At 35.8% G+C, this 12,100-nt stretch overlaps 1 protein-coding gene across 6 annotated transcripts in view; it reads left to right on the top strand.

The window, feature by feature from the left end:
• The window catches only part of VPS45 (vacuolar protein sorting 45 homolog), a 60,829-nt gene that overhangs the window by 18,807 nt on the left and 29,922 nt on the right, over nt 1–12,100 (top strand). For all 6 annotated transcript variants that reach the window (XM_008514884.2, XM_008514886.2, XM_070607173.1 and 3 more), the window contains 3 exons: nt 4,308–4,466; nt 4,951–5,058; nt 5,880–6,001. In XM_008514884.2, coding sequence (XP_008513106.1) covers nt 4,308–4,466; nt 4,951–5,058; nt 5,880–6,001 — 389 coding nt within the window. The remainder of the gene's footprint in view (nt 1–4,307; nt 4,467–4,950; nt 5,059–5,879; nt 6,002–12,100) is intronic.

Below are 12,100 nucleotides of genomic sequence, written 5' to 3'. Positions count from 1 at the left end.
GATTTCAGAAGGGTTTTTTTGCTTCTCATTATAATCATAAGAAAATTGTTTGGGACACATTGAGCTGACAATTTTACTTTCACCATTTAAGAATAAAAATGATCTTATTCTCTCTAAACCAAAATTTAACCAGTGTTTCAGAAATGATGTAGACCAGCAGAAGACCTACAGCAAAGCTAAATTTTATGTTGACTAACTATTAAGAAAAAGAATACTGACTCAGATATGTTTACCAGTCGGTAGAATTGGGTCCTGCCTACTTTCTATCATTTTTCCTAGATAAGCTCTTTATAGTCCCACAACATTGTTCTCTCAAACTGTTAGATTAGACCCATTTTTTATCATATCAGCATGTTGAAGGCTTCTGCCACTTCCATCTTACTGTTCTCATCTGTGGGCTTAGAATGCTGGTCATGGGCTGTTTTACTACATTAATGTGATAATAGATAACAAGGTAGAGATCCTGTTCTTTAGGTTAAATTAAAGCAAAAAATGGAGACTCTTTAGTTGCTGACTTCATCTGTAACTTGTACAATGGTTTAAAATGTAAGTATGTCATTATAAAAGTTTTTTCATGTTGTGCTGCTTCATCATAGTTTTGGTTTAAGAAAACAGAAAAGTAGTCAGCCCAAAACAAGAATTTCTATCAGAAAAGACTTGTTTTTTAATTGATGTCTTTTGGGTGAACATTAGCTCCTTTTTGAAACTTGACCTTCAAAGACAGTGTTTTTGCTTTTCTTTTCCTATTCCTTGATTAGGCCTACAGAAATGTTAGAATTCAGAGGAAGATTTTTGAATTGTATCTTCTTAAGTGGACAGTAGTTTCCTGTTTTGCTCTTTACTCAGCCATTTTTGTTGTGTGACAGTATACTTTTCTCTCTTGATAGTCTCAAGGCTTATGGAAATAAGCCTCAAGCCTTATTTAATAAGAAAAGAGAAACCAAAAAGTTCATTATATAATTCAGTCATATTTCCAACGTGTAAATACCACCACGTAGCACATACCTGCCATGTAATTAGCAGTCTCTCAGATTCTTTTTCTCCTCTTCTCTGGTTAGTACCCTGGAATCATAATATAATGTATGCCACTGTCAGTCAAGTTGATGAGTCAGGTACCCATGAGGGAAGTAGTTCAAAATTACATCAAAGGATAGCATGGGATCCAGGCAGGCAAAAAGGTCATGTTTCCGGGGGCCGGCCCCATGGCCGAGTGGTTAAGTTCATGCACTCCGCTTCAGCGGCGCAGGCCTTTGCTGGTTTAGATCCTGGGCACCGACATGGCACCACTCATCAAGCCATGCTGAGGCAGGCATCCCACATGTCACAACTAGAAGGACCCACAAGTAAAAATATACAACTATGTACCAGCAGGCTTTGGGGAGAAAAAGGAAAAATAAAATCTTTTTTAAAAAAAAAAGTCATGTTTCTTCAAGGACTTATATAGTGAAAGAAAGGGAAGAGCTCAGCTTGTACCTACAGGTTTCCTTTTATGAGAGAATAAACAAGTCTAGCCAAAACACTGACCTGAGCCATGGGTTGGGTCCTAAGGGCTCAAAAAATAAGGGAAGTAATCTACTCAAAGTAATCTTGGATCAGATCTGGGCCAAGTCCTTGAGGGAGAGCTGAAAGTCAAGCCAGGGACTCTAAATACCAATACCAAATCTCAAGGAATAGAATGTGGAGCCTTTAATGGGAAACAGAGCCAAAAGTCAAGATCGAAATGAAGATAATTAGAAAGGGAGCAAGTAGGAAGGGTACAAGCTGATTGCTACAAATAGTCTTTAACTATCCCCATACCAGTTTTGTGGGCTTATATTTTCTTGAGTATCTCAGATTTGCTTAAAAGTACAGAGACAGGTCAGCCAGAAATTGAGTAGATTTAAGGTAAAAAGGAAATGACTACAAGGGCAGGAAATAAAACACTGTGCCTAAAAGAAAAGTGACAACAGAGATCCCAGATGCATGTTCTAAACTTATGTCAAGTGGATTGAGATACATATGAAATTGTATGTATTTACTTGATAATAATTTGCACCCTGAAGTTGCTTCATATTATAGTAGAAACTAGTGGAACATTTGAACAGATATTCTAAATAGGTTGTATTCAGTGAGTATTCTGTGGAAAAGGTACCACAAAAGGGAAAAAAAGTAAGGAAATTCTTATGACTGCAGGGTTTAAATCTGTAGAGGAGAAATTTCTTCCTTTTAGATCCCTTAAGGACGATGTTAGTAAAACGTTAACTGGGAAAAGCAACAGTAGGAATCCTGCTCAGAGAACTTTCTACTTGAGAGCTACCTGGGAGATTCCCCATTTCATCAGACTTCCTCTTTAGTGTGAACAGAAGAGTTCTTAGACATTAGATCTGGTTGTTGTGAAGTACTGAAAAGATAATATATGTGAAAGCATCTTGTAGTCGTAAAGCACCATACTAGCTGTTAGTTCTTATGTCCTCAAAATCCAGTGCCTTCCAAGGTTCTTGCCAGTCTTTCAGCCCAACCCATTTCTTTCTGATTTCCTTATTCCTATTAATAGCATCTCCTCTTTCTCTCAGACTAATTCTAACACTTACTGAATCTTTAGGGTCTTTTGCAGTTCTTACCTCCTTCATGAAGTCATCTTTGATTCCTCAACAACCAGATATATTTCTCTTCACTTTGTGTCCCCTTCTCCCCATTGCACTGATTTTCAATTTTGCGGTTTTGTTTTGTTTTTTGCATATATATGTTTCTGTTATAATACCACATGTGTTCCCGAAAAACCTCACATTCTGCAAAATCATGCACTAAAAATAAACAAGCGTTATGGGAAAATAGGGTTATGAGCAGATCACTTAAAGTCTATGTAACTGAAAAAAAAAAAGAAAAAATCTATAACTTTTTCATCAGACCCCTAATAAAAACAATAATCCTAATAAAAATACTAACACAGTAAAATCTCCTCTGGCATTTGCACCTAGGAACATATGTAGTCATCCTTTGTGACCTTATTCCTAGGGCTCACGTTTTATTTGTCAAGATGTAAGATCTCAAAAACATTTGCTTCTCATGGAGACTAGTTTCATCAAAATTTAAAATATGATATGGAGATATCAATCAGTTTTTTGTTGTTGTTTAGTTTTGTTTTTTTTTTTAACATAGAAATAGCTTTGTATCCTTTTCATTTGCACTTGACTTTTCCCCAGATAGCTTAACATAGTGGAAAGTACTGCCCTTCTTAAAGCTAGGAAACCAGCTACTTCTTAGAGAAAACACTTCTGTAGGATTTTCATCATTTTTTCTTAACATTTAGGTCAAGCTTCCTCTTTAAAGAGAAGTTTGTCCCTGGTCTCTTCTAAATATTAACATGCTGAAAAATTACACATAAAGCAATATGTCTTCTGTGTCAAACTGATACGTATTTACCAATCTCATAGAGCTAACGTGCATTAAAGAAGCATGCTTTGTAGCAGAGTGGGCTATACTTAGTTCATCCCCCTTCACCCTGTTGTCTGTGAACTCACTGAGGACAGACTGTCTCTAACTCATCTCTCTGTCCCCTCCAGTCCCTGGGATAGTGCCTTATGCTTAGAGCCAGGCTCCAAAAGTATTTGTTGGCTTGAATTAATTTGTTCTGCTGCATGATTAATATAAATCTATACTATATGGAAGTCCCTGAATGTGAGGATTGACAAAACCTAAACATGATTTTGTCTGGCTTCCTTTGCTGTCAGTACCTGCCCTCTTAAGATCATAAGTATTCAGTTTAAAGATTACATGCAATTACATACTTACGTCTCTGTAAACTATGTTCAGACATATTGTTACATCTGATGCTTCTTGGAAATTAAGCCCAGTCCTCCTATGTAAAATTCTACCAACTTGTCTCCATTTCACTGGTCAATCACTAATGCTAAGAGAAAGCAGTAGAGTTTTTCAAGTCAACTGGTCAGTTCTGTTGTGAGCTCTGTTGATTGAAGTGATAGAAAAAGCATATGTTCCTTGTTTTAGTAAGGAAGTTGCAACCTTTCCTACGTGAGACCCTTGACCATCTCATCAAAGGAAAGAAAAGAGGAACTATCCATAGTTAAATTCATTTTTGTCTGACAGCAACTACAATGGAAATTTATTTCCTTAATTTTTATGTTAGGCAAAAGGCATTTCACTTTCTCTAGTTGAAACAGTTGCTAAACCTATGACTGCACGTTGCCATAGTAGTAATCTTAGTCATGAACTCAATGTATCACTGCCATTCAAATAATTATTAGATCTAATATATTATACATTACTCAAGTGAAGGGGGGATAAATATCAGTTCTCTCTTTCTTCAGAATGTAAAGCGGCTCCTGCAGAACCCCAAAGTGACAGAATTTGATGCTGCCCGCCTTGTGATGCTTTATGCTCTACATTATGAGCGACACAGCAGCAATAGCCTACCAGGACTAATGATGGACCTCAGGAATAAAGGTGTTTCTGAAAAGTATCGAAAGGTAACCAAATTTATATATTAGTCCCACCAAACAGGACCCAACTCTATTATTATATTCTTAGCTCTGACAAATGATGTCATACTGTTTTTTTGGTTTGTTTTTTTTTATTGAGTTAATGATAGGTCACAATCTTGTGAAATTTCAGTTGTGCATTAATGTTTGTCATTCGTGTTGCAGGTGCACCACTTCACCCTTTGTGCCCACCCCCCACCCCACCTTTCCCCTGGTATCCACTAAACTGTTCTTAGTCCATAATTTTAAATTCCTCATATGAGTGGAGTCATACACAGATTGTCCTTCTCTCGCTGGCTTATTGCACTTAACATAATTTCCTCAAGGTCCATCCAGATGTCATACTGTTTTTATTCACAGAAATGTATAATTCTGTCCTCTCATGTCTTTATTTCCTTACTGAAGTTATTTTCTTATGAAATGAGTTTCCTGATCTCCAGACAATAAGAGCTTGTGTCTCTTTATATTATAGCTTGTGTCTGCACTTGTTGAATATGGTGGTAAACGGGTCAGAGGAAGTGACCTCTTCAGCCCCAAAGACGCGGTGGCTATTACCAAACAGTTCCTCAAAGGACTGAAGGTATGACATTTTCCCTGTGCTTTCCTAAGTGAGAAATGGCTGAAGCCCATGAGACTTAGCGTGAATGAATATGATCTCCAAAGTAACTTCAGGATTGCTACTGATTTAGTACTATGTCAATTAAATGAAATTAAAGCAGATGTCCTCCTGAAAGCTTTTTATTTACATGCTTGCAATTTTGGAATGGCGTTCAGCATTGGACCAAATAGGTGAGCAGGATATAATGAGATATTTCCAGGAAATACCCAAGAGTAAAAAGACAGACAGTTCCGTTGGTCATAGCTATTTTACTCCATTTGGTTATAATTTAAGATTTGTTTGGTAGTTTTTTCTGTGAAGGAAATTAAAGATGAAGCAAACAAGTGTAGATCTTCTGAAAATACTAACCTATTTTCTTAAAATTTCTTAAAAATTCGTTTTTATCTGCTAGCCTTTCCTATGTTTCCTGAAATTTTTCCATTTTCCTGAGTGTTTCTAGTCTCCTTTTCTACATGGTCCTTTCTTTTTATTTGCTTTATCTGTCATATAATATGTTCACAAAAGGATGAAAGTCAATGAAGAGATGATAAAGGATTTAAGCAATTTCATTTTAAATATTCCTTTATAATAGCTAGCCTTAAATTATAGAGTATTTTTATGATATTGGAACATTTCTAAATTGGTGAAAATAATTTTTAGCATTATTTAGTTATAAAATTCCCATTTGAATCTATCCCAAGAAATCTCTATTGAGTGCATGTTCTTTTCTGTTGTGAGTATCATTAACTGTTATATTTCAAATTTCCCAAAAATGACATAAGAACCATTTCCCCCTCTCTTAGGGAGTAGAAAATGTATATACTCAGCATCAACCTTTCCTACATGAAACCCTGGACCATCTCATCAAAGGAAAGCTTAAGGAAAACCTGTACCCTTATCTAGGTCCCAGCACACTCAGAGACAGGTAAGATAACAAAGATATTAGTAATAAAAGCCAAAACACTAAGAAAATAGAAATTTTAGAGTAATGTAAGGAACTGCAACTAAGATTATATCATTCTGCTCCTCCTTCCCCTGTTGTTTCACTTCTAAGATTCTTTTAGTTTTACATGTGTCAAGGTTAGATATAAATTCATCGGATAAGCCTGAAACATTAATTCTTTCAGAGTAAAGAAGCAGTTATTTTGGAGTGCCCACAATACTTTTATTCTGTCCTTTAGTATCAGACCAGTTTACTTATGCCATTTAAGGTTCAGTTCCATGGCATCTGGCATTTGGAGTTTCAAACATTAAAGCCAAAAATAGATTTGCTACTTGATCGCCATCCAGAGCAGGTTGTTACTATTTTGGGTGAGGACTGGACTTTGCCAAATGTGGCTAGCATACAAACTGAGACCTAATTAACAAAGCCCATTTGTTACATAGGAGAAAAGCATGGCTTTCTTTTCGAGTATTAACTGAAGGAAGCAATTAATTGTCATTTTAATCCAGTGGTGTGTTAGTTTTAATAAAAACTTGTCCAAAACAATTTACGTAAGCAACCTGAAATTTTAAATATACACAAATTCTACCCAGTTATAAATTATATTTTTATATTTTTTATTGGGACCATGTTATAAAGAGCTGAATATATGTAACTGAATCCTATTACACAGATTGATGTGAGAATTTTTACTGTTGGTATAATTCTTCTATTATTTCAGCTAATCATAATCTGAGAGCCTTGGAAGAATAGTGTTTTGTAAATATAATGAATTTCTGAAAGGAAAAATGTTTTGAGCTACATAGATGACTCTTTTATATGATGAAGTATATTTTTTCACTTTGTCCTTTTAAAAAAAAAAACTCTGTAGTTTGGTAAAAGAACAGAAAAAGAAATCTTTTATAAAGTCCAAAGTTGAGAGGCAGAATATCTGGGGTTAAATTCAGTGAGTACACTCATTCAGATACAACGGTCAAGGACCTTGGCTTCAAGATTCAGAAATGTCAGCTAAGTGGGAAGAATGAAAACCAGCCCATAGCTATTCACCTGTCTTAGAGGCTTTTTGAAAAACAGTTTAACTCTATTAAATAGGCTTCTAATTAATATGATAAAAGTAAAAATATTACTTTTTATGAATTTCATGTAAGAATTACTGAACAAGAAATTGGCTACTTGTTGCCTATAGGACACCATTGACCACCAGAAGACTATATTGTGTATGATTAGTTCACGACAGCAGACCTTCCTAATGTGAGTGATTCATTTACAAAGTTCAAAATAATGCTCTTCCAACAAAACGCACGTTTATACATTGTCAGCATTCTGTTAGCGGTTGTCACCATTACCTAAAATACGTATGTAGTTAATACTTCAATTGCTTCATCCTTTTATATAACGAATATTTATTGAATGCCTTTAATAAGTCAAGAACTGTTGTAGATGCAGGGGATATAGAGTGACAAGAAAGGCAAGATGCCTGCCCTCAAGGAACTTACATAAAGGAGACAGACAATAAAGCAGTAAACAAAGAAAGAAAGAATATAATTTGAATAAGCGCTCTTGAGGAAATAAATAGGATAATAAGCTACAAAGTAACTTTATAGAGGTAGGGAGGGCTACTGTAGATGGAGAGAACGTCTCTGAGGAAGTGATACTTAAGATGAGGTTTGAATTACAGGAAACAGCCAGTTACATAAGGATTAGGAGAAAAAGCAGAGGGAATGCCGGAGCAAAGACCTTGAGTAAAGAGAGAACTTGGCAACTTCATGGAACAGAAAGAAGCCCAGTGTGGTTGAAGTATAGTGAGGAAGGAGGAAATAAGTTGGAAAGATAAGTAGAGGCTGGATCACATAGGGTCTTACAGGCCATGGTAAAGATTTTTTTATCTTAAATGTCACAGGAAGCCATCGAAGAGCTTTAAGCATGTAAGTGACATGAAATGAGTTATGTATTAAAAGATCACCTTGTGGGGAGACTGGATTATTGAAGGCAAAAAATAGAAGCAGGGAGACTACCTAGGAGATGGCTGCAATAGTCCAGGTAAGAAATGAAAGTGGTTTAGATAAGGAAGCTGTGAGAGAAGGTAAAATCAATAAACTTATTTAATGGAGTAGATTGATGGGACAAGGGTAAGAGAGAAATCAAGAAAAACTCTTAGGTTTAGGGAGTAAATCAAGAGTTCTGTTGTTAAGTTGCAGGTGCCTATTAGATAACCAAGTGGAAATGTTGGATACTAAATTGGAAGTCAACAAGATTTTGGTGATATTTAAAACCATGGGACTAGATAAGATTCCTTAGGGAGAGAGGAGAGAAAGAGAAAAGAAGAGAGCCCAGGACTGAGCATTGAATATAAGATGTGGAACCAGCAGTGGAGACTGAGTTGGAGACAGAAAGATCGGAAAACCAGGAGAAGATGGTGTCATAAAGACCAAGAAGGTGAAAACAGTGAAGAATCCATCAGACAACAATCCATCTGGCAACATGAAGGTCTTTGGTGACCTTATTCCCCAGTTTCAGTGAGGTTAGAAGCAAAATTAGAGAGGGTTACAGGATATAAGATAAAATGGAGATAAATGTATAACTTTTTTTTTAAGTTTTGCATGAAAGGGTCAGAGAAATGGGATGATAGCTGGAACAGATTGTGGGCTCAAGGGAAAGAGAGATTCTAGAGCATATTTGTAATCTGATAAGATCATCTTAAAGAAGGAGAAATAGCTAATGCAGAAGTGAAAGAGGAAGAGCTGCAGAAGTGAAGTCTTTAGGGGATCCACAGCACAAGCAGAGGAGACTTTGATAGGAGCAGAGGTACTTCTTTTATTTTAATGGTGCTGGTAGTGAGAACATGGGGTCCATCTTGTCCGATTGCTTCTATTTTCTCAATAAAATATGATACCAAGTTATCAGCTAACGTAGGGGGTGAAAAGAGAAAACACTGTGAAATTGTCATCTTGTAGGCTAGGAATCGAATTTACTAGATAAATGTAAGTAAGACTCCTAGGCAAGATTGAGTGCCTATTCGAGTTTTGCAGTCATTAATTTAAAATACAGCCCATGAGCCTAGTTGTGTGGTTTTCTCTAGCAACTTTTAGCTGCACTAGATTAAATGAGGAGAAGGCTGATAGCTGGATCCAGCTAGGATTTGGGGAAATGAAAACAGGAGGACAGTATTGGATAGGAAAAAAAAGTATTGTTGAGTGGATTGGCGGTCTTGATGAGGTCAAAGAATTATTACAGTAGAGGTTATTAGTGTAAGTGAATTACAAGTTGAGGAGGTGGTTATAGGAGAAAGAGATTTTGAATTCAAGATGTCATAGTACAGATACTTGTAATGAAAAGTTTATGCTATAATCATGGAAGTTTGTGATTGTGAGTGATGGAAGAACAGATGAGTGTAGGTGAGGAGGCCAGGATATGAGATGAGTAATCCACATTAATGTTAAAGTGACGGAAAATCTTGAAAGAAGCAGGAGTGAAAAGGAAGACAGTAAACCAGAGCTAAAGTCTTCAGAGAATAAGAGGAAAAGAGGAAAAGAGGTTAGGACAAAACTATATCATGAGCATCTAAGACAGTCAACATTTTGAAGAAGGTAGAGAAATGGTTACAAAACTATAGTGAGGAGCGCAGAAGATATCTACGCCACCTCCTGGCCCTGCTTAACAGAAGGAAGACTACAGAGGACTTGAAAAAACCTACTAAACAATTCCATTTCTAAAAGTCTGCCATATAGATATACTTGCACAAGTACACAAAGACATGTAAACAAGAATGTTCACTGAAACATCATTTGTAATAATGAAAGAAATGGAAACAAGATAAATATCCATCAGTAGAGGACTGGTTACATAAATTACAGTACGATACTATGCATTCTTCTTTAAAAATGGCATAACTCTTCATGGGGTGATATCAAAACTTTCTAAGATAGAGTGGATAGAAGAGCCAGATGCTATAGTACACCTTTTGTGTAAAATAAACTGTATATAAGCATAAATGTGATTATATACATATGTGTATATAATTAAGTTTCTGCCTGACTATACATATATACATAATATGTATATAATATATACGTGCGAGCACATATGTTTTCAGTAAATATTTCTGAAAGAATAAACAAATTGTTAATAGTGGTTATCTCTGGATATGGAGATACATACATGTTAGTTGTATACGTATCTATCCTTCCTATTAGGTATTGTATTAAGTACTGTAATCTTGCAGTAAGAACTATGTTTTGTTAATGTTTGGGGTTTTTTACAGTATTTAACACAGTGCTTCACAAATAGGTGTTCAACAGATATTTGTCAAATTTCTTATGTAGGCATCTATAGCAGTCAATATAAGATTTACAGTTGGAAAATTTAAACTAGAGAATAAATTTGGTTGATGTTACCAGAAAATTTAGGTTTTTTGCAGTTTGCCAGTAACCCTATGTGGTATTTTGGTTCTGCATCCCACTTTCAGCTCTAGCTCCTCTCTTGGCCCTGGATCATCACATTGAGAAGAGTCATTGATTTTAGTCATCTTTATGATAACTGAAGTCTCATCATGCTAGAACTTCTTGGTTTTGTTGTTATTGTAATATTAGAAAGTATCAAAGGAAATGTGTCAAGAACAACTGTGCAAAACCAGGAGCACTTATAGAAATGTTTTGTAGCCCTTAGCTATTAAATTAGCAGTCAACCTGATTGGCATTGTAGCTATATCCACAAATTGGGTTTTGTCTTTCTCTTGCACACGGGACTCCCACATATCCTATTTATCAGGCTATTTTTTTTTCTCACTCCAGAATTGCTTCTTGTCCCTGATAAAAACAAGCAGCTTAAACATTTGATGAGGGTTGTACATTCCAGAATCAGCCAATTCAAAAAGGAAGTACTTTTTCACATTTACACAAATTTAGTAGAATCTTGTTGCTGCAGCTTATTTTTATTTCTGTAAAAGCAGCGGTCCTTTCTCGTTGGCCTTTTTTCCTACAATAAATGCTCATAAGATCTTTACCATCTGTAAGTATATTCAAAAATTTGAATTTTAGCCATAGTTACACTGGTCGACAAAGTAGATAAAATATTTCCTCTTAAAAGTTTGTTTTCCTGCTGTACTTATCTACATATAGAAATAATGATTTCCAGAAATACTGTATGTGAAAAATTTTGTAGTTTTCTAATAAAATAAGATGTAAATTGATTGGGTTCTCAAGGTTTCCTTGTATATCTGTATACAGCATGAACTGGCTGCTGTTTTCTAATGTTTGCTGTCTGCATTAATTAATGCCTTTGGTTGCTATGGTGAATTACAGAGCACAGGAAGATGTGTACAAAGAATTGAACTTGTGTATTCCACTTAGCTTCAACTATCATATAAAAATGATTTGCTGTATATTTTACTGTTGGCCTCATCAGAACATCTAGTTTTAAAATTCACTGGGGAAAGGAATGAAAAGGAAAAATGTCGTGGTTTTTTTTTTTTTTCATTTTATCGATATTCCTCCTTAAGCCAACTTGAATAAGTAGTAGGAGGCTCAGGAAAACATTTATTAATGTTCATAACCAAATGTGACATAGTCATCTTTGCTAGGTACACAACTGAGTCAAGCTCTAAGAGCCTATCCTTGTATCCAGGTTTTGTCCTTACGTTAATATAACCTACACTCACAGTTACCGTTCATGGCATTTTCTTCCCTCTCCAGTAATACAGAAATACTCTGTCACCCTGAAATTATCAGACTAAAGGATAGCATTCTCTGGCTGTGCTAGAAACTCTCTTGAGTTTATTCCTTCCCAGTTCTTGCCTTTCTTTTCCATAAGAGACAAATGTACTCTAGAGGCAGGTGAGGGGCAGAGGGCAGCTATGGAGAAGCAACATCGTTTTCTAGGATGATCCTCATTAGTCTGCTTAGCTGCTTTTTAAATTGATTTATCAGAGCAGGAGCTCAAAACAAAAGTGCTACTGTTTGGTTCCTCTTGTTAGTCACCATACCCCCTGTAAGGGAGAAACTTCCTCTCTTCTTCTTAATGAAATAATCTGTGCAATTCGTGCGTGTTTACTCAAGATAAACTGCATAATTGGTCTCAGGCTAG

Source organism: Equus przewalskii, unplaced genomic scaffold (assembly GCF_037783145.1).
Source record: "Equus przewalskii isolate Varuska unplaced genomic scaffold, EquPr2 ChrUn-10, whole genome shotgun sequence".
Taxonomy (NCBI): domain Eukaryota; kingdom Metazoa; phylum Chordata; class Mammalia; order Perissodactyla; family Equidae; genus Equus; species Equus przewalskii.
This window is presented reverse-complemented; position numbering and strand designations above follow the sequence as displayed.